At 34.9% G+C, this 20,224-nt stretch overlaps 1 protein-coding gene across 2 annotated transcripts in view; it reads right to left on the reverse strand.

Moving 5' to 3' along the window:
• Positions 1 to 20,224, reverse strand: part of RABGAP1L (RAB GTPase activating protein 1 like) — a 572,843-nt gene that overhangs the window by 406,569 nt on the left and 146,050 nt on the right. For both annotated transcript variants that reach the window (XM_037507999.2, XM_054693457.1), the window contains exon 13: positions 13,500 to 13,650. In XM_037507999.2, coding sequence (XP_037363896.2) covers positions 13,500 to 13,650 — 151 coding nt within the window. The remainder of the gene's footprint in view (positions 1 to 13,499; positions 13,651 to 20,224) is intronic.

Here is a 20,224-nt window from a genome sequence, read left to right on the forward strand (position 1 = left end):
TTACTATCCTCTGCTTTTCCTATTCACTCTCTTATCCTTCCTTACTATATAAAACAGAAAGGTATTTTAGAGAAACACATTTAGTTAACTATTGAAGCTTTTGAGAAAAAAAATGTATCACTTTGTTCAAAGGAAAACAAGCTTTGGGTTATTAGTAAATTTTTAGAATTGAGTATTTAAAAATCAGAACTCTACTACCAAGTAACTTATAACCAATATTTATGCTAGGAAAAAAAGTGTTCATAGAATTTTATTCAATACCCAGTATTCTGAAGTTAAAATAATGAGATAAATCAACAACTGATTTTTTTCGTTTGTCATATCTGAAGTATTTCCAAGGCTACACCTGAATAATATCAAAACTGTGGCATCCTGACACTATAGTCCATAAGCAGTCTTCATAAGGAGAAGGTATCTATTAAGATGTAATTGTGATTAAAAAAAAAGTTTTAGAAAAATTTATGGAACCATTATTCACTATCCCTAGTATGTCTCTCTCCTTGCAAATTTAATACCCCCTAATTGTTGAAATTCTTACATGTGTAAATATTACCTGGGCACCAAAAGATGACTGCAGAGAAGGAATTCTAGAGATAGTAAAGGCTTGGAATGACATCTTCCTTAATAACTCCTTTTATAAATGTACCACCCAAGCTGAATGTCATTTTGGGACTATTTATAATTTAAAGCTTTCTGTCATGATGATTTTATGCCCTGACATGGCACTGAGTAGAAAGAGCTGTGTGCCCCAAAGGAAAATGAAATTACTGGTGTTGTTCAAGAGCAAAGGTATTAAATAGGAAGCATTTCTTATAGAAATTCATGCAAATGGTAAAGGCTAACTGACTGTAACAAACGTAAAATTATGCCACTCAAGCAATATAACCAGTATAATAAAAGGAAGCCTAATTATAAATATAAGTTTAATCCTTACCACTTCCTAATAAACTAGATGTATGGCACTATTATAATTAAAGTTTTAGTGAACAAAATGGATATTAGAGAAGTTTCAGAAATTTTCAGATAAACCATTTATCCAATATTCTTAGACTGTCTTTACATTTAAATTTGTGAAATTTTGTAGAAAATGGGTTTAATCAACATAAACAGAATTAAGAGGAAGTGTTAATGATTAGCTAACAAGAGCATGTACTGCATCTATAGAAAACATTGGTCTAAAACTCACCATTAATAAAAGGCAGTAGTGGGCCTCCCTGGTGGCGCAGTGGTTGAGCGCTGGGTTGTGAAGCTGCCCACAGCCTCTGCAGCGCTGGTTCGATCCCCGACTGCTCCCCGGCCACCAGAGGAGGGTCCTACATGGCGCGCAGACCTCTCCTGCCTGCTCTGCTCCCCGCTCTGGCTCTGGTGAATTCTCTCACCCTCCCACACTTCTGACGTACCCAGTGTTTGCATAAATAAATAAATAAATCTTAAATAAATAAATAAAAGGCAGTAGACAGGACAATTAGACTAGGGTGTTTGTTTTGATTTGTTTTACTTTTCAGGTTTTTTTTTAATCTATTAGAATGAAAAGGATTGGACTATATCTAAATTGTTTCTTACATTTTCAGAAATTTTCATAAAACTCAAGGTTGTGAAAATTTCAAATACAACCGCTGCAAATATTTCTTCACCTATTAGTCTTCTTATTAGTCTGGTAACAAGAAGAAAGTTATAGTTTGCTTACTTATTTATTGGATGACAGGGATAAAGTCCCTTCACAAAATGCCTAATTTGTCTCACTTATAAAATGAGATGCTTACCATATGAAACATGTACTTTCAACTCTAGGTGCTTTTAAAGTTCTAGAGAGCAGTAAATTTTCATATCCATAAGGATGTCAGTTAAGAATACTATAAATATGGCCTGGAACACAAAGACTGTAGATATAGTAGTTACAGAAAAACAACAACATCAGTATCTGTTGGATATACAGGTCTAATCCCTTTCACAGCAAATGCCATAATAAATTCCAATTAAAAAACTCAGCATGACAAGAAGATTCCCAGTGCTGTGACTGATGCCCTACACATCTCAATGTTCACTATATAACGTATTCCATACCAACTGAAACAGAAAAGAAAAAGTAGGAAAGGAAAATCTAGAAATCCCTCTGGTTTTGCTTGCACTGATTAACAAGAACAATTTAAACATCCTGTTCTAAATGTTCAGTAATAAAACTATTTTTGGTTTAAATTTTTAATTCCACAGAAACTTGGATCCCAATTCTACACAATTTTATAACAAAAATAATGCCCAATAAAATGTTTATCATAGGCTCAGATGAAACATAAAGGTGTGTCATAAATGATGCTACATATGGTTCAATAAAATGTATTAAAGGGTGGACTTTATTTCTGTTTTTATTTCATAGTAGCAATTAGACACTTCAAAAAGTGTGATTTCAATGAGACTACTGCACTGAATGGGTTTTTTTTTTTTTAAAGATTTATTTATTTTTATTTATTTATTTATTTATACAAGCACTGGGTACAGTCAGAAGCGCGGGAGGGTGAGAGAATTCACCAGAGCCAGAGCAGGGAGCAGAGCAGGCAGAAGGACCAAGGTACACTGCTGAGGGGAGCAGCAGGCAGCAGGAGAGGTCTGCGCACCATGTGGGACCTTCCTCTGGTGGCCGGAGAGCAGCTGGGGATCGAACCGGCGCTGCAGAGGCTGCGGGCAGCTTTGCAACCCAGCGCTCAACCGCTGCGCCACCAGGGAGGCCCTGAATGGGGTTTAAATTACTCAGAATTTTCATTAAAATATGGTTATTATTTATTTATTTAAAGTATGGTTGAACACAGATGGCTGAAATGCCTTATATTAAAGTCTGAATTCAAATATATAACAAAGATGTTTCTAAAAACCAATACAATGTGTGTTTTTATCATTATCAAAAAGCATTTAGTAACTAAACACAGGAATGACTTGGACTTGAGGGGGAAAAATGAAGATTAAATCTGCATTCCATTAATTTTAAATGCCAGGTTGAGAATGGTAAAATAACATTAATTAATCGATGTGCCAATGTCTCTACCTATCCCAAGGTCATGAAGTCTGAGATTAAGGCACATAAAGGTTACTCTTCTCATTCAGTAAGTACACTTTGTTCTAGGCTAATACTAGGGAACACAGCAATTTTACAACTTCTCTGTGGTAGTGAGTCAAAAAAAAAAAAGAAATATCCTATATTCTACATAGGTCATAAAAACAGAGACATAAATTTTTCCTCATTCATTACTCAGTTCGCTTTTTGTTGAAAATCTACTGTATGCCATACTTTCTTTTTTAAATCCTTTGGTTTATGTCAAATATGTGGTTGCTTATAAACTAAAATGAATTTTCCTTTAGGAACAAGGGAATTTACTTCTCAGATCATTTGCCTTTGGCCTACATATCTAAAAATATTTTTGTTTGTTTCTGAAAAGAGAAAGTTTAGTTCCAAACAAATGTCATAGATAAATCAAAAGTAAAATGAACACTCAATTTACCTTCTGTACTTAAATTACCAAGAAGTTGTTCCAAAATTAGATTTGAGTGCTTGGCAGAAGACAGAATTTAGTTTTTTTAAAACAGTGCACTATACTAAGAGAGGGAGAAACAAAAAAGAGGACGAAGAGAGGGAGGGGAGGAAGTAGAGATGGAGGAGGAATAGAAGCAGCAAAAAAAGAAACCTTCAAAAGACCTGCAGGAAGGTCATATAGAAATATTATTAAGCATAAATATTTATAATGCATTTTCTTCCCAAAGCATATTACTTAGCATTTAAATAGTCCCTTTGGCCCAGAAGTCTTTTAAATTATTTTATTAGTCAATTCATAACTCAAAGTACAGGCGCCTGGCATTTTGAAAATGTGTACTTCATTTTGAGATAGAGAAAAAGCTATTTTACTCAGTACATTTTCCAGAAAAGGATAAAGAAGAAAAACATCCAAAGACATCAGGAAATACTGCCTAAAGATTTATTTATCTCTATTCATTATTTGTTGATTCATTATAGCAGTTAAGTGCTTCCTACAGTTCAGATGTAGTCTAAAAGTAATATGGAAAATGTTGTGAAATACATGAATATTCTATATTGCCATAGTCACCTATAAGCAAAAGAAGATAGTTCAATAGAGAAGAATGGACACAGAACTGAGTGTAAGCATCTAGGCTATAATTTCAGACCTTGTAAATATTACTTATGTGTCCTCCACCCCAAAAAAAGTTCTTATACCTTTGGATTTCTCATATGATAAAAGAGTGATAAACCAATTGTCTTGCTGATGCTTAGATGGAACACTGAGAAAATATTTATGAAACATTCTGGAGAAGAATATAACTTTAAATGTCACTATTTTTTTTACTAATAATAAAGAAAAATACCTTAAAAAAGATTTTAAACAAAGAAGAATGGATAACTACTTGACTGATAAAATACTATCTCATATGACTTTCTTTGGGCCTTTATTTCCACATCAATAAGAGGGGGAGTATTATTACTGGCCGAACTTAGTATTACACAAGGCTTTCATAAGGATAAAATTATTAAGTATAAATAGAAACTCTTATAAACTTTAAGGGCTATTTCTATGGAGTTAATGTTTGTTTCCCATCAAAATACACGTTAAAATTCTATTCCTTGAGGAGATGGATTTAGCAGAGGAGGTCATTGGAAGTTGACTAGTACCCCTATAAATGCAATCTGAGAAAGCCCCTTGTCCCTTTTACCACATGAGGACAATGAAAGAAAGCACGATCTAAGAACCAGGAATTGTGCCCTCACCAGGCACTCAATTTGCTGGTGCCTGATCTTGAATTTTCCATACCTCAGAACTGCGGGAAATAAATTTCTGTTGCTTATAAACTATTCACTTTACAGTTATTTTGTTATAATAGACCAAATGAATTAAGACACGTATGAAATATAAATGCTTCTGATTATTATGAATTCTATTTTCTAGTCTTAATATTTTTTGAAACTTGTTCAAATGTTGCCAAAAATTTACTTAAATCTTGATGATACTTATTAGTCAGGCACAGAAAGCCTAAACAAAAGACAATTCTCACACAAAGGTAGAGAAGATATTCTAGTTTGTTAAATTTCAACATACAAGTCTCCAGACTAGAGAAACCACATAGAACTTTTTTCTTCTCTACTGTTTAATAGAATTTTGGGAAAGTTATATAAAAACTTTGTGTTTCAATAGCAAGCTCATAAAGTAAGAGTAAATAAATTAACACATTCAATAAGTACTCAAAAATATTAGCTATTATTATCATATATCATTAAAGGCATTAAAAAATTTATAACTTCCAAGAACAATGTGCTAATAAGAATCACTCCTGCTTCCCTTCAAAAGTACTATCGCCATATATATCTATGGAGTCCAACTTCTGGTATGACAGGGTAAATTCCAGTGCATCAACTATAAATTCTGAACAAAATTAAAAAAAATAAAAAACCCACACTGAGGAATCCAAAAAGAAAAAAAAATCAGGTTATACTATTTTGGAAAATTATTTGGATTTACATTAAAAAAATAAAAATGGTTTCCTTATGGTTGAATAATATTCCATTGTGTTGACATATTCTTTATCTAGTCCTTTATCAGTGGGCATGAGATTTGCTTATATGTGCTAGGTACTTTAAATAATGCTCCAATAAACACTGTAAAGCATAAGAACCAGTCAATAAAGGGAATATTATGACTTAGCAATCCCACTTTTGGGTGGGATTTCCTGGTCTATCTTAAGACCAGGAAACCATCAACTAAAAAAATTACATGTTCTATAATGTTTATTGCAGCATTATTTACTTATAAACAACTGAACCACCCTCAGATAAGAGGATGGCACTAAAAGGATATGGTATAGGCACACAATAGAATATTATTTAGCCATATTGTATCCATCTACAACAAAATGAAGGAGTTCAAGGGAATTACATGAGGTGAAGCAAGTAGACACTATAAATGAAGAGAGGTTTCAGAGTTTAAAAGGGAAAGAGGAGAGAAAAAGGAGTAGGAAGGACAATGGTTGGGAAAAAATACAAGCTTCATAAAAATATGTTCAGGGTAGGAAGTATACAAGGAAGAGTAAGGTATAATTCCAACCCTTTCTGAGGGTAACTTTCTATTTCTTCTGAATTTGTCCTTTTCAGAAACTGATAACCTCTGATGTATTAGAACAAGTATCAAGATGAAGGAAATAAAATTAACAAAAGCAGAATTAACAATTAAAATTTCTCATTAGGAGTTTGTAATCAATGTCCTTTTGATAAATTAAGAAATACTTGATAAACTGGATATAATCATGATCACACAAACAAACCTGGGAACAAGAAGACATATGATACATATATAATGCAGATACTCTTATGAAATTAAAATACTGTCTCTTCTAAGAAGCTTAAGCCAAATAAACTTAAGCTAATAGAAATGTCAATACAATTTAAATAGGTTAATTCACTAGTAGTTGTTAGATATTTGTTTATTCTGACTTTGTGACATGTTTGTTGATTTATATGCACATACACACACAAAAGTTGTTTACTAAGATTATTGCTGAGTAGCACCGTTAATACCAAGATTTTTAAAATGTGGAAAGATTAAAACTTAAAAAGCCTTGTGGCTCAATCAAAATATACAAACCCCAAAATTATTGCTTTTATGCAAATTTACATCTAAGAGAAATCGATTAAATATCAAAATTTAGCACTACAAAATAAAGCCCGCTGCTAATCCTTAAAATGCTTTCCACTGGGATGTAAGCAGTTAAAGAATGATGCTAGAAGCTGGAGCACATGTAGCTAAGTCTACAGTTTCTTTCTATAAAACAGCCTGAGCAGGCAGCTGACAAGCAGTTTCCTTTTTAATTATAGTCATTTCCTGATTAATTAGTCCCAGAACACTTAATGTAAGACTACACCATGCCCCTGGGACAAACAATGATTCTCCTCATGGTACTAGCTAAGTATCATCTTTTCCCTAGGATCAAGCTCAATCTATTTTCTGTTCAAATAGGAAAGGATCTTCTCACAATAAAAATGAGTTAGGGAAAACTACAGTTCAATATTGGGAGCTATATCATCAACCCCACAGGGGAAAAAAAAAAAAAGAATGTGTAAATTACATAGGGGTGTTCCTCCAATACTTAAAGTTCTGGTATAGTTTAATTGTTGAGAAAATTTTGATTTTATGTACAAAGATCAATTACATTTTTCTGCAAGATCTGTACCATAAGGATTGAATGAGACAGAAATTTTGTAGAGTCATATTCCCTGCACATTCTTGACCTTTGAAATCCTTCAAAGTAAAGATCTAATGTCTCTAGAAAATAAAGTAAGAAAGCTACAAGGGACTTCAATTTAAAAAACTGTATGAAGAGAAGGAACTTGAGAGTACCTAAAAACTGAGTAGACAGATGGGTAGAAAAATTAAGATAATCTTAAAACCTGCCAATATACTTTTTTAAAAAAGAAATGAAAATGTAAAGAGTTAAAATGGAATTGTTCCCTTTCACATCATTTTTGCAATATCAAGGTAAAAGCTTCATGAAGCTGTCTTCAAAAAATTAGTCATCTATTAAAAGATTAAGCAGTTTTCACAAACATGTCAGAGATCAGCCTCTTAAAGGGTAGAAGTGATTGAATTATTCTGACATTAGTAACAAAGCTTTCTCTTATAAAATAGGCATAGCTCTAATATTCTAATCTAAGAATAAAAGTTTTAAGCAAATTTTACCTAGTCTATTCATCATTCTTAGGAATAAAAATGTTTGTATGTAAAAAAATGAAAGTCTACTGTGTGCTTAATAGAAGCACTGCTGATAAATTATGAATCTAGAAAAAGTGAGCTTTAATGTAGAGAAAAAAAGGAACTAAATGAGAATCATAACAGGTTGTTATGGTATAACTATTCTTTTGACATTGCAAAATATTAAATTAATTACAGTACTTAGTTCAAACACTAATGAGAAAAACTATATTAAATCAAAGTCAGTATATGGAATAAAACTTCAAAGTCTGAAAAAATTTTATTGCATCAAAACTATCCTCAGGGCCTCTCGGGTGGCACAGCGGGTTAAGCGCAGCGCTGTGAAGCTGTCCAAAGCCTCTGTAATGTGGGTTCAATTCCCAGCCGGCCAGGGAGATTCCCACATGGCACAGCAGACCTCTCCTGATGCGCCCGCTGCTCCCCTCAGCAGTGTATTTCGGTCATCTGCCTGTTTTGCTCCCCGCTCTGTCTCTGGTGAATCCTCTCACCCTCCTGTGTCTCTGGCCTGTACCCCAGATCTTGTATAAAAAAATGAATAAATCTTTTTAAAAAAATAATATCCCCAATGTGGTATTTATCTACTATCTTGAGGAAGCTCAAGAAATTTCACAAACTGCATTTTTACAATGTCTACAAATTTATTTAGTGGCCTTATACTCTTTCCATTTGTTTAGTTTTTTCTATTTGATGAAAAAAACAAGTAGGAACCAGGAATTGAGTTTGCAATGGGATATATAATACTCTAGGTCATATTTTGAGATGTTCATGTGTACATATCAACAATCACATATACCCCCATAAGCTCAAAAGAAGCAAATATTTATTTCATAATTGAAAAAAACTGAATTAAAAAGACTTTTTCAATGATTAGTCTATATCTAGCTCCTAAGAGCTGCTCAATAAATGAGATTCCAAAAAAAGTGAGACTTTCAATTAATCAGCTTCTGGTCTAGAATTTGAAGTGTGCTATTAAAGAAAAAAACCCAAAATTCATAACTTCTTATCTAATTCTTCAATTATAATGCCACAGTTAATTGAACTCTCCTTTTTTCCCCTCTTTTTTAAATTTCATGGAACATTAACCTATAGAGTTCATTTCATTTAAATATCCAACAAATACCTGGGGATACAAAGCACAACAAAACAACAGTTTCTCTACAACAATATGGTCTTTTTTTTTTTAGTTTGAAAATCATCTAAAAGTCTTACAGCTAAAAAAAAGTTCCAATCTGAGAAATTTACAGAGAACATGAAATCCAGAAAATATAAAACATCAAACAACAAAAATGAAATCCATTTTCCAGAACTAAATTATGGACAGTTAAGAAAGGTAAATAAGTAATAAAGAAGAGAAGACATGATTGAGACATGAAGAAATATAAATTGTAAAGAGTCACAAAAGAAGAAAGATATTAAGAGATACATAAGGCAATCAAACAAGAAGCTGCAAAATGAAACAGTTAACCAAAACTAGAGCTGAAACTTAACATGTGTTGGGAGTGAGAGGGAAATTGTTGGTACCTGTGCCTCATAGGTATTTGCTGTCTCTCGTTTTTTTTTTTAACCTTGACACTAATTAATGATAAAACATATCTAAACACACATTTGGTGGAAAAGTAAATCAAAGCAAAACTCCTATCAACCTCACCCCATCATAAAACCTAATAAAATATAAAAATGCTCTAGAAATATGCATAAATACAATTAATAAAGTTATTATGAAATCAGAAACTAGGAAACACACTGAAACCTAAGGATCTTGAAAATTCATGAGACTTAAGAGAAATGTCACTGTTTTTATCTTATCCTTAATTCTGTAACAATATAAAGCTATAAAATAGTGCAAATTTTATTATACCACTGAATGACCCATGCTCAACAAAATAACTTCAAAACTCTTCTCTCAAAACAGTGTACGTCTACTCTAATTATATAATATGAAAATGAAGGTAATATTAAAAAATAATCTTTTCCTTATCTTACCTCAAAATTATTTTGTTTTTAAAATATAAGAAAACCAATAGTTATATAATATAAATATTTTTTAAAAATTAAAAAGCAAAACCAATAATTATTACTGTTGAAAGAACATTATCATTTAAGATTATCAAAATAATAAGATTATATTTTAAATTTTTTACGGAGACATATCAGTTTTGGGGAAAAACAGTGCTCAGATACACATGTAATTTTTTTACATACAAATGTCTGTGTGTATGTGTATATAGATGCATACACATATATCTATCATACGCATATTTTAGAAAGTGAAAGACCTCAAAGAATGAGAACCAAAAAAAATTGATAAAAATGATGGTGCGAAGAAATAATAAATCCAAAGGTACAATTACACAGTAAGAAACCATCATCCTTATTAAGAAAAAAATAAAAGGTACATTTTCTTAAAGATTATCTTTCAGTGATTCTTAATTTTTTTTAAAGAGCTTCCAGTCTCTACATGTTTAAGGTATTTACATTTTAACACAGTGAAAAGTTTTCATTGTCTTTGCTCACCTTATTATTTTTTGGTTAATAAATTTTAAATAACTATAAATTTCTAGGAGAAATTTTTATAAATTTTATGTTTATATCAGTAATGTACCAGAACAAAAACCTGTGGTTTTTATAAACACCAATGGTACAGCCCCAGGTGGAATAACCCCATTCTATCAAAAAGCTCATTTCCTACAAATAGACAAGGTGATGACAGAGAACAGAGCAGTTGTGTAATTAGGCAAAGCTCTGCTCCTGGATGAAATCTAGCACTGAGTTATTTAACTAACACACTGCACTGAAATTTAAAAAAAAAAAAAAAACTAAGGAAAAACAAACATCTACCTGGTTAAATGATGTATAGAATTTAATTTAGTTGTGAAAATTTGCCAAATTAAAAAAAAAAACAACTGATAATATCATTTGACTTTTCAATGAAATATTCACTAAATATTCTTATTAAATTGCAAGAAAAAATAATTTAAACATTTCTTCTTGAGAATGTCCAGTAATTATATAATAGCATATCCACCAAAATAGAGAAAACATTTCTCTCTAGCGACATGTTTTATTTAAAGCCATCTGCTACAATACTACACTGGGAAATAGAAGAAGACAGGCTTTACTCTGATAAGTACCAATAATATGACAAGAACAGAATAAACATAAGGAAGTTTTATCTGTCCGTACAATGCTCAAGAAAGCAGAGAACTTGCAGATTCTTAAGTAAAACAAGCTACTCTCATCATTCTTTTTTATTTACATTCCAAAAAAGACTTTTGGCAGTAACTACCCAGGTAATATTTAAAACTCTTGCCTTTTTTGCTCCTGATAAAGGTTTGAACAAATGCCCTATAGCTTATAAAGCTGAACCTCATCTTTGCAAGTTTATACTGTTTCATATTTAACCAATTAATGGTAATTTTTCAGTTCATTGATTTCAAAAACTAAAATCATTAATTCCTACTACAGTACCTGGCACACAACAGGCCCTCGATTTATAGATTAGAAATTGTAACACTATTGGTTGAAATTCAATTACCTCAACCCGAGGTGACCAATTAAATATTCTCTTGTGATATCATTTTGATATGACATATTTTTGGAGGTTTTTAATTTCACATATTTATTCTAACAGGAATACATTTGTATTATGTTCTTCCCATTTAACAAGGGGACAAGCACTGATCCATGAATAGTAGATGTAGATGGGCAGTGTGAGGGATGTGCAGGAAAAGGGAGCACACTGATTTCACTTTCTAGGGTCCCCTGTTAATCCAAGCTAAGTTACTAACAGGCAGCTGAATCATTACATAAGCCACTCCTATACTGGCCTCCCTCTTCTATCTTGCTCAGACATCTCAATTCCCATCTTGGTCATCTCTGGGAATTCTTTCCTGCTATCACCTAGTGATAGCAGAGTATCACTATCTCTTTTGTATTCCACATTGGGTTAACTATTATAACTTGCATCACAATATACTGTGTACAGTCCTGATTTTTCTAGGCTTCACTCCTCAAGGATGTGAACTCTTTTCATTTATAGCTCGAGAAACCATGCAGAACCTGGCCCATAAAAGATGTTCAATAAAGAGTTACTGTTTGAATAAGTAAATGCAGCTAACACCTGTCTTTCAGTCTTGATTATATCAGTTATTAGGAACGACTTTTAAAGACTATCACTTCGCTTTACTTGTTCTTGAATATGAAAGTCACTAAAATAATATAATATAATCACAACAAAGTCAAGATATTATATTATATTATATTATATTATATTATATTATATTATATTATATTATATTATATTATATATAATCACAACAAAGTCAAGTTTTAGGGTTCAAATAAACATTCCATGATATTTGTCAGTCAGAAAAAAAACAGAAATAGATAAATCTGACACTTCATACTTCTAAAAAGATTCTCAATTCTATCAGCTGTTATACACATCATGTGCTCTGGAAAAATTACATGACTAGAAGGTGTCTCATATACATATTAAAGTAGAAATAAATGCTGTCACCAATATCCATCATTACTATTATAAAGTTCAAAATGTAGTATCATATTGGTAAAAAATAGTGGACACTAAACTTTAATATTTACTATGTACTAGGAACTTTATCATTTAATTTTCACAACAATCCTACTAGGTGTTACTATTATATGCCTGACAAATGATGAAACTGAGGATTAATAAGTTAAAATAGTTTCACAAGATCACAGGTTAATACAAGGGAGGAGTGAGATGCAAATCCAGGTGAATCTAGCACTAGAATTTTTATCTTTAAAAAGAAATTGTGTGTGTGTGTGTGCACACATATCAGTTCTTAATGAGTCATTTAGAAAAAAACGAATTCAAGTGGTATAGAAAATGGCTCAAGATGTTATTTCTGAAAGACTATCAATAAAGAGGTTGTTCTGATTTTAACAAAGTATAAAGTACGAATGTTAACATATTAAATCATTTCTACAAAAGAGCATAGAACTATAATTTACTCTTATAGAAAGTAGTATTATTACAGGAAGCAGTATTTAGCAGACTTGATAAACTACACCATACAGGCCAAGTAATTACCAAAATTATACATACTGTTCTATAAAGCTACACAAAATTCAAGTTGCCCGAAACACACAAAACCTCCCTATGTCAAATGGTTCACAGTAAGTGAAAATGTAATCATTGTGGCTCCTCAAGCCAACTATTAAGATTGAATTCCCAGTTCAGAAATTCTAAGTTCTATTTGCTTATTTTTATAGGGGCAGCAGGGTAATAATCCTTTCATCATCCTTTTAGATCACCGCAAAATTATAAAGAATGCTAATTTAACAGGAACGACAAGAAATCTCAGTGATAAGCAATAAAGAATTTAAGGATGTGCCACTGATTCATGAACAATGGCAATGCCCTCAGCCTCTGGCAGAAGTCACAGCATACACAGTGATGCCAGCTTCAGGTCCACTTTAGGATAGACAATGTAAAGATCCATTTCAAAAGGGATGGCTTAAATTAGGGAGCTTTAGAATTTTTCTATTACTGGCCCTGTATTTCTGAAACCTATGAAGCATTGTTGTCAATCAATGTTACCTTAATTTAGAAAATAAAAGGCACAACAGAAAATAAAAGGCACAACACCAATATAGTTTAAAGAAGTTCAAAGAATTTATGACTTATTGGAGTTACTAAAACAAGATTTATTTAATAGGTGATCCCATGAGAATAATATGAAAAAAGTATCCTACCTTTGTGATAAGAAGTCGGTATTCATCCAGCATTGCCTGATTGTCATGGCAGCCTGCTAATAACTGCCACACCTCCGCCCTCAATGCTTCAGGGACACCACTCTTCACCAGAGTGAAGAGCCCTTTGGGTCGTGCACCAAGGTTATTGTGCCTGAGAAAACAAGAAAACAAACCATTGGTATTCTCTTCCCCACTACTGAACTGGTATTTTAATGGGAAATATATCAATATGTTTATATAGAAGTATAAGCCTGGGTAAAGAGAAAAATGGGAATGAGGGGGTGGATGAAATAACAGTAGCAGTGTTTAAGTTCAGTATTGTCTTTTTTTCTTGATCTCATCTTTATTAGTGAGCCATGTTCTTCCACCTTCAAGGAAGGATTTTCCTTCCTCTCATTTACCTTTTAAAATCACCCTATGAACCTACTCATAATAATGAATGTGTTAACTCGATAAATTCAGGCAGTATTTCAAGGCATAACAAGAACCATTTGAATACCTTGAGATGAATATAAAGCAATGGTGTGTGTATCACAGGAGACAAGGGGAAGGGACACTGAAAATGGAACACAAGCCTATCATACCTAACTACACCTCTACGTCTTGACCAAAGTACTTCCTAAACTAAAGAAGGACCTATCATTTTCCTAGAAAACCTGAACAACTCTACCTATACAACTCCACTTTGCTGGGGGGGAAATATACTTAGCTGACCCTTTCTCAAGGGTATTTAGAATTAGAACAAAGTCATTTATATCTTTGTCATGAAGTCAGTGGCCCCATATTAGATATGATGCTATAATAATCTGCTCATCTGAATAAGAATTTGAATTGTAGTTCCCAGTCTTATGAATATATGTGTCATTTCACAACTTTTTCTTGATGCCTTGATTGAACCTGGAGCTTTGTCCTATGCCTTTTGCTCATATTTAAACCTCTACTTATATTTGCGACTCAGTCTTCATCTCTTAGAACTGACCCTGGTACAATCATCAGAACTCCAGACCTTAATAATGTATTCTGGTTTGGGCTAACATTCTAGGCTCTAGTTTCAAGATTTAACATTGAAAGTCATAGAAACCACTGTGGGGGGGGGGCGGAGCAACATGGCGGCGAGGAGACACTGCGAGTAAGATCTCCCATTAAAAAAAGTGAATAGGGAGGAAAAGCGGCAGGTCCCAGTGAGAACTGGGACACGGAAGATAAACGGGTGACGCCAGCGAACTGCCCGAAGAAGAAAGTGGCCATAAAAGAGGACTAGAAGGGAGGGAAGCGCAGAACCCTGCTCCCCTCCCCCGCCCACAGAGGCGGCACTCTCCGACCGGCAGAGAGGAGGGAAACAACAAACCAAAACGACCCACAAGAACAAACGACGCAGCAAGCGGGACTGTGAGTGGAAAGGAACTATTGCAGCCACCACACCCCGTGAACGGGAGCTGAGGCGAACCCTGCAGGATCCGCTGCGGCGGTGAGCGAACGGCTCCGGGCGCCATTAGAGAAGAACAAAGACCCCGGGAGACGCACCCAGCCCGGGCTGCCGGTAAGCCTGCGCGGGAAAGCGGCGCGCTCGGCGTGCACTTGAAAAGTAAGTGCACACCTGGATCGCAGCTGCCCAGGTCCCCGCGCCTGCGACCTAGGCTTGCGGGGAGACGACCTAGGCTTGCGGGGAGACGCGTGGAGGTCCTCACTGACGTGAAGGTCCCTCCCTGAGTGAGCAGGAACCAGGTGCCCAGGCACTGGAGCTGTGCAAAAGGCGCCATTCCTGCGCCACTGAACTGGGCTACAGCCCGCGTCCTGGAACTGAGGGCTTTGAACTGAGACCCGGGGCACGAAAATTCGGGGCGTGGTTTCTCCACGACGGTGGGGCACAAGGCAGACACAGCACCCCAAAGCTGTTGAGGTGTACCCTACCATTCCTGCTCTGTTCTCTGTCCCACGGGGTGGGGGGAGGCGAAAAACAGCCACCCAAGGACAATAGGAGAGATCTCTGGCGCCACCTAGCGACCAGGAAAAAAAAAAGTCACTAACACCCTATAAAACAGGACATTTCTTAAGACTGCTTGAAAAGGGCAGAAGGTTTCTGGAGGACCCAGTGGCCAGCCGGGAAGTTATTCCACGCCAGGCCCCTTCCGACCAGCAGTCTGAGCCCACAGAGGGAGCAGGCACCCACGTCCAGGGCAGACCGGGTGCGCAGAAGAGTGTGCCTGAAACCGGAGGCGCAGGGACTGCATCCCGCTTCACCATTTGAGAACAGGGACATTTCTTCAGTAAAAACTGCCTACATCCAGCAGAAAGCTCCCCCAGAAGACAGAGATGGCTCCTGGAAGAGCCAGAGGGGAGCGGAGAAGTTCACCCAAGATGTCAGTCAGTCCGAGCAACACAGTGTCCCAACGCATACGACAAATTAGAAAACAGACAGTAGGGAGTAGAAGAACCACACGCAACCTAAAAACTCCTCAGGAAAGAAGCACACCACAAAAAGAAAACCACTCCCCAGATTGCAATGACAGCAACTTGGAAGAACTTCTGAGCCTTCCAGAAAGAGAATTTAAAATTGCCATGATTAAAAAAGTGATAGATCAGAAGAAGGAAATTGAGTCCCTAAAGAGGGAAGTAAGAGAAATGCAGGAGATCAAAGAATTAATGGAGGAACTAAAGAACTCTGGGAAAAGCAATGAAAGCAGAATAGATGAAATGGAAGAACGAATAAGTAATCTTGAAGACACAGAAATAAAAAGAACCAAAACAGAAAAGGAAAGAGAAGTACGAAGGAAAAGAATGAAGAAAGACTTCGGGAAATATCTGACTCCATGAGGAAAGGAAATATAAGAGTTATAGGAATTCCAGAAGGAGAGGAGAGAGATGTAGGAACAGAGAAAATATTCATGGATATAATTGAAGAGAACTTCCCAAATGAGAAGAAGGAGCTGAAAATTGATATACAAGAAGCAAGAAGAACACCAAACTTCCACGACGAAAGGAAAAACACAGCAAGACACATAATAGTAAAGCTCCCAAGAATCCAGGACAAGGAAAAAATAATGAAGCTGACAAGAGGGAAGAAACAGATAACATTCAAAGGAAAACCAATCAGGCTGACATCAGACTTCTCTGAAGAAACACTACGGGCAAGGAGAGAGTGGAGGGACATAGTCAACAGACTCCAAGAAAACAGATGCCAACCAAGAATACTCTATCCCGCAAAGCTCTCTTTCCTCCATGAAGAAAGAATATGGACCTTCCCAGACAAAGAGAAACTCCGGAATTTCATTGCGACTAAACCCCCACTCCAAAAAATACTACAAGGAATCCTAAAGCCAGAACCTCAGAGGGACGAATAACAACGAAAGAAGACCAAAAAAAAAAAGTTATTAAAAGAATAAATAAATAAAATCAAAGGAAAGACAAACACAATGGCAAATACAGATGCTAACATATCAATATTAACTCTAAATGTAAATGGACTAAACTCTTCAATAAAAAGACACAGAGTTGCAGCCTGGATTAAGAAACAAAACCCAACCTTTTGCTGTCTCCAGGAAACACATTTAGCTACAAAAGATAAAAATAGGCTCAAAGTCAAAGGATGGAAAACAATCCTACAAGCAAATGGGCCAAAAAAGAAAGCAGGAACAGCTATACTTATATCAGATAAAACAGACTTCAAACTCAAAAAAATAAAAAGAGACCCCAATGGTCACTACATTATGATTAAGGGGACAATACTTCAAGAAGAAATAACACTCATTAACATATACTCACCAAACGAAAGAGCACCAAAATATATCAGACAACTGTTGTCCTCTCTGAAAACAGACATCAGAGAAAACACATATGTAGTGGGAGACTTCAACACACCACTATCAACAATGGATAGATCAACAAGACAAAAAATAAGTAAAGAAACTAAAGCTCTAAATAAGGACCTAGAGCATTGGGCTTAACAGACATCTATAGAACACTAAACCCAAAAAAACGGAGTACACATTTTCTCAAGCGCACATGGATCATTCTCCAGGATCAATCACATACTGGGGCACAAGACAAACATCAACAGATACACCAAGATTGAAATCATACCAACCATCTTTTCTGACCACGAAGGCATCAAACTAGAAATAAATCATAAAAAGAAGGCAAGGAACTATCCTACCTCATGGAGATTAAAAGCCACACTACTGGAGACCACTACTAAACGAGGAGATCAAAGAAGAAATTAAAAAATTCTTTGAATTGAATGACAAGGAGGACACCAATATCCTAAATGTATGGGATGCAGCAAAAGCAGTAATAAGAGGAAAATATATAGCAATAGAAGCTCACATCAAAAAACAAGAAAGAACTCAAAGAAACAACCTAATCTCGAAGCTCAAAGATCTAGAAAAAGAACAACAAAAAAACCCAGAACCAGTAGAAGAAAGAAATAATAAAAACCAAAGCAGAAATAAATGAAATTGAAACTAAAAAACAATCCAAAAGATCAATGAAACCAAGAGCTGGTTCTTTGAAAAATAAATAAAATAGACAAACCCCTAGCCAGGCTCACAAAGGAAAAAAGGGAGAAAGCACAAATACACAGAATCATAAATGAAAGAGGAGAAATCACAACGGACACAGCAGAAATCAAAAGAATAATCAGTAACTACTATGAACAGTTATATGGAAACAAGTTCAACAATCTAGAGGAGATGGACAAATTCCTACAACTCTACAATCACCCAAAGCTAGATAAAGAAGAAATAGAACACCTAAACAGACCAATTACAAGGAGCGAAATTGAAATGGTAATTAAAAACCTCCCCAAAAACAAAAGCCCAGGACCTGATGGATTTACAAATGAATTCTACCAAACATTCAGAGACGAATTAGTGCCTATCCTTCACAAACTCTTCCAAAAAATTGAGAAGGAAGGGACAATACCAAACACGTTCTATGAAGCCAATATTACACTAATACCAAAACCGAATAAGGACAACACAAAAAAGGAAAACTATAGGCCAATCTCCCTAATGAACACTGATGCAAAAATCCTCAATAAAATTTTAGCCATCAGAATCCAACAATGTATCCATAAGATAATTCACCACGAGTTGGATTCATTCCAGGGGCACAAGGATGGTTTAACATCCGAAAATCAATCAACGTTATCCAACACATCAACAAAAAGAAATATAAAAACCATATGATAATATCAATAGATGCTGAGAAAGCTTTTGACAAAGTGCAACACCCATTCATGATAAAAGCCCTTGAAATTCTTGGGATACAAGGAACATACCTCAACATCATAAAGGCCATCTATGACAAGCCAACAGCCAGTATCATTCTCAATGGTGAAAAGCTGAAAGCAATTCCATTAAGATCTGGAACAAGACAAGGATGTCCACTCTCACCACTGCTTTTCAAATAATACTGGAAGTCCTAGCCAGAGCAATAAGACAAGACAAAGACATCAAGGAATCCAAATAGGAAAAGAAGAAGTCAAACTATCACTATTTGCAGATGATATGATAATATACATAGAGAACCCCAAAATCTCCACAGAAAAACTAATTCAACTCATCAATCAATTCAGTAAAGTGGCAGGATACAAAATCAACACGCAAAAGTCAGTAGCCTTCCTATACACAAACAATAAATCTGAAGAAGAAGAAATCAAAAAAACCACCCCTTTATTATCGAAACAAAAAAATCAAATATTTGGGAATAAATCTAACAAAGAGGTAAAGGACCTATACAAAGAAAACTATAAAACACTGTTAAAAGAAATAGAAGAAGACACAAAGAAATGGAAAGACATCCCTGCTCATGGATTGGAAGAATAAACATTATTAAAATGGCCATACCAAAAGCAATATACAGATTCAATGCTATTCCAATCAAAATCTCAATGGCATTCTTCAAAGAAATAGAACAATTATTGATGAAATTCATATGGAATCACCAAAAACCCCGAATAGCCAAAGCTCTACTGAAAAAAAAAGAAGGAAATGGAGGCATCACACTCCCAGACTTCAAACTATACTACAAAGCCATAATCATCAAAACTGCATGGTATTGGAAACAAGCAGACAACAGACCAATGGAATCGATAGAAAATCCAGAAATAAACCCACAGATTTATGGTCAACTAATCTTTGACAAAGGAGCAAAGACTATGCATTGGAGCAAAGAAAGTTTGTTCAATAAATGGTGCTGGGAAACTGGTCGCTACATGCAAAAGAATGAAGCTTGACCACTACCTCACACCATACACAAAAATCAACTCAAAATGGATTAAAGAACTAGACATAAGACCTGAAACCATAAAATACATAGAAGGAAATATAGGCGAAACACTACGGGATTTGCACATCAAAGACATCTTTACAGACACATCACCCAAAGCAGTGATAGTGAAGAGAAAGATAAACAGCTGGGACTACATCAAATTAAAGAGCTTCTGCACAGCAAAAGAGACAATAACAAAAACAAAGGAGAAACCCCACCAACTTGGAGAACATTTTTGCACCCAACACTAATGATAAAGGACTGATCACAAAATCTGCAAAGAGCTGATGAGACTCAGCAACAACAAAGAATATAATCCAGTCAAAAAATGGGCAGAAGAGCTAAAAAGAAACTTCTCTGAAGAGGAAATGCAAATGGCCAACAGACATATGAAAAAATGTTCAACATCACTTGTAATCAGGGAAATGCAAATCAAAACTACCATGAGATACATC

The sequence above is a fragment of the Talpa occidentalis genome, unplaced genomic scaffold (genome assembly GCF_014898055.3).
Source record: "Talpa occidentalis isolate TD23 unplaced genomic scaffold, MPIMG_talOcc4v2.1 talOcc4.12, whole genome shotgun sequence".
NCBI classification, from domain to species: domain Eukaryota; kingdom Metazoa; phylum Chordata; class Mammalia; order Eulipotyphla; family Talpidae; genus Talpa; species Talpa occidentalis.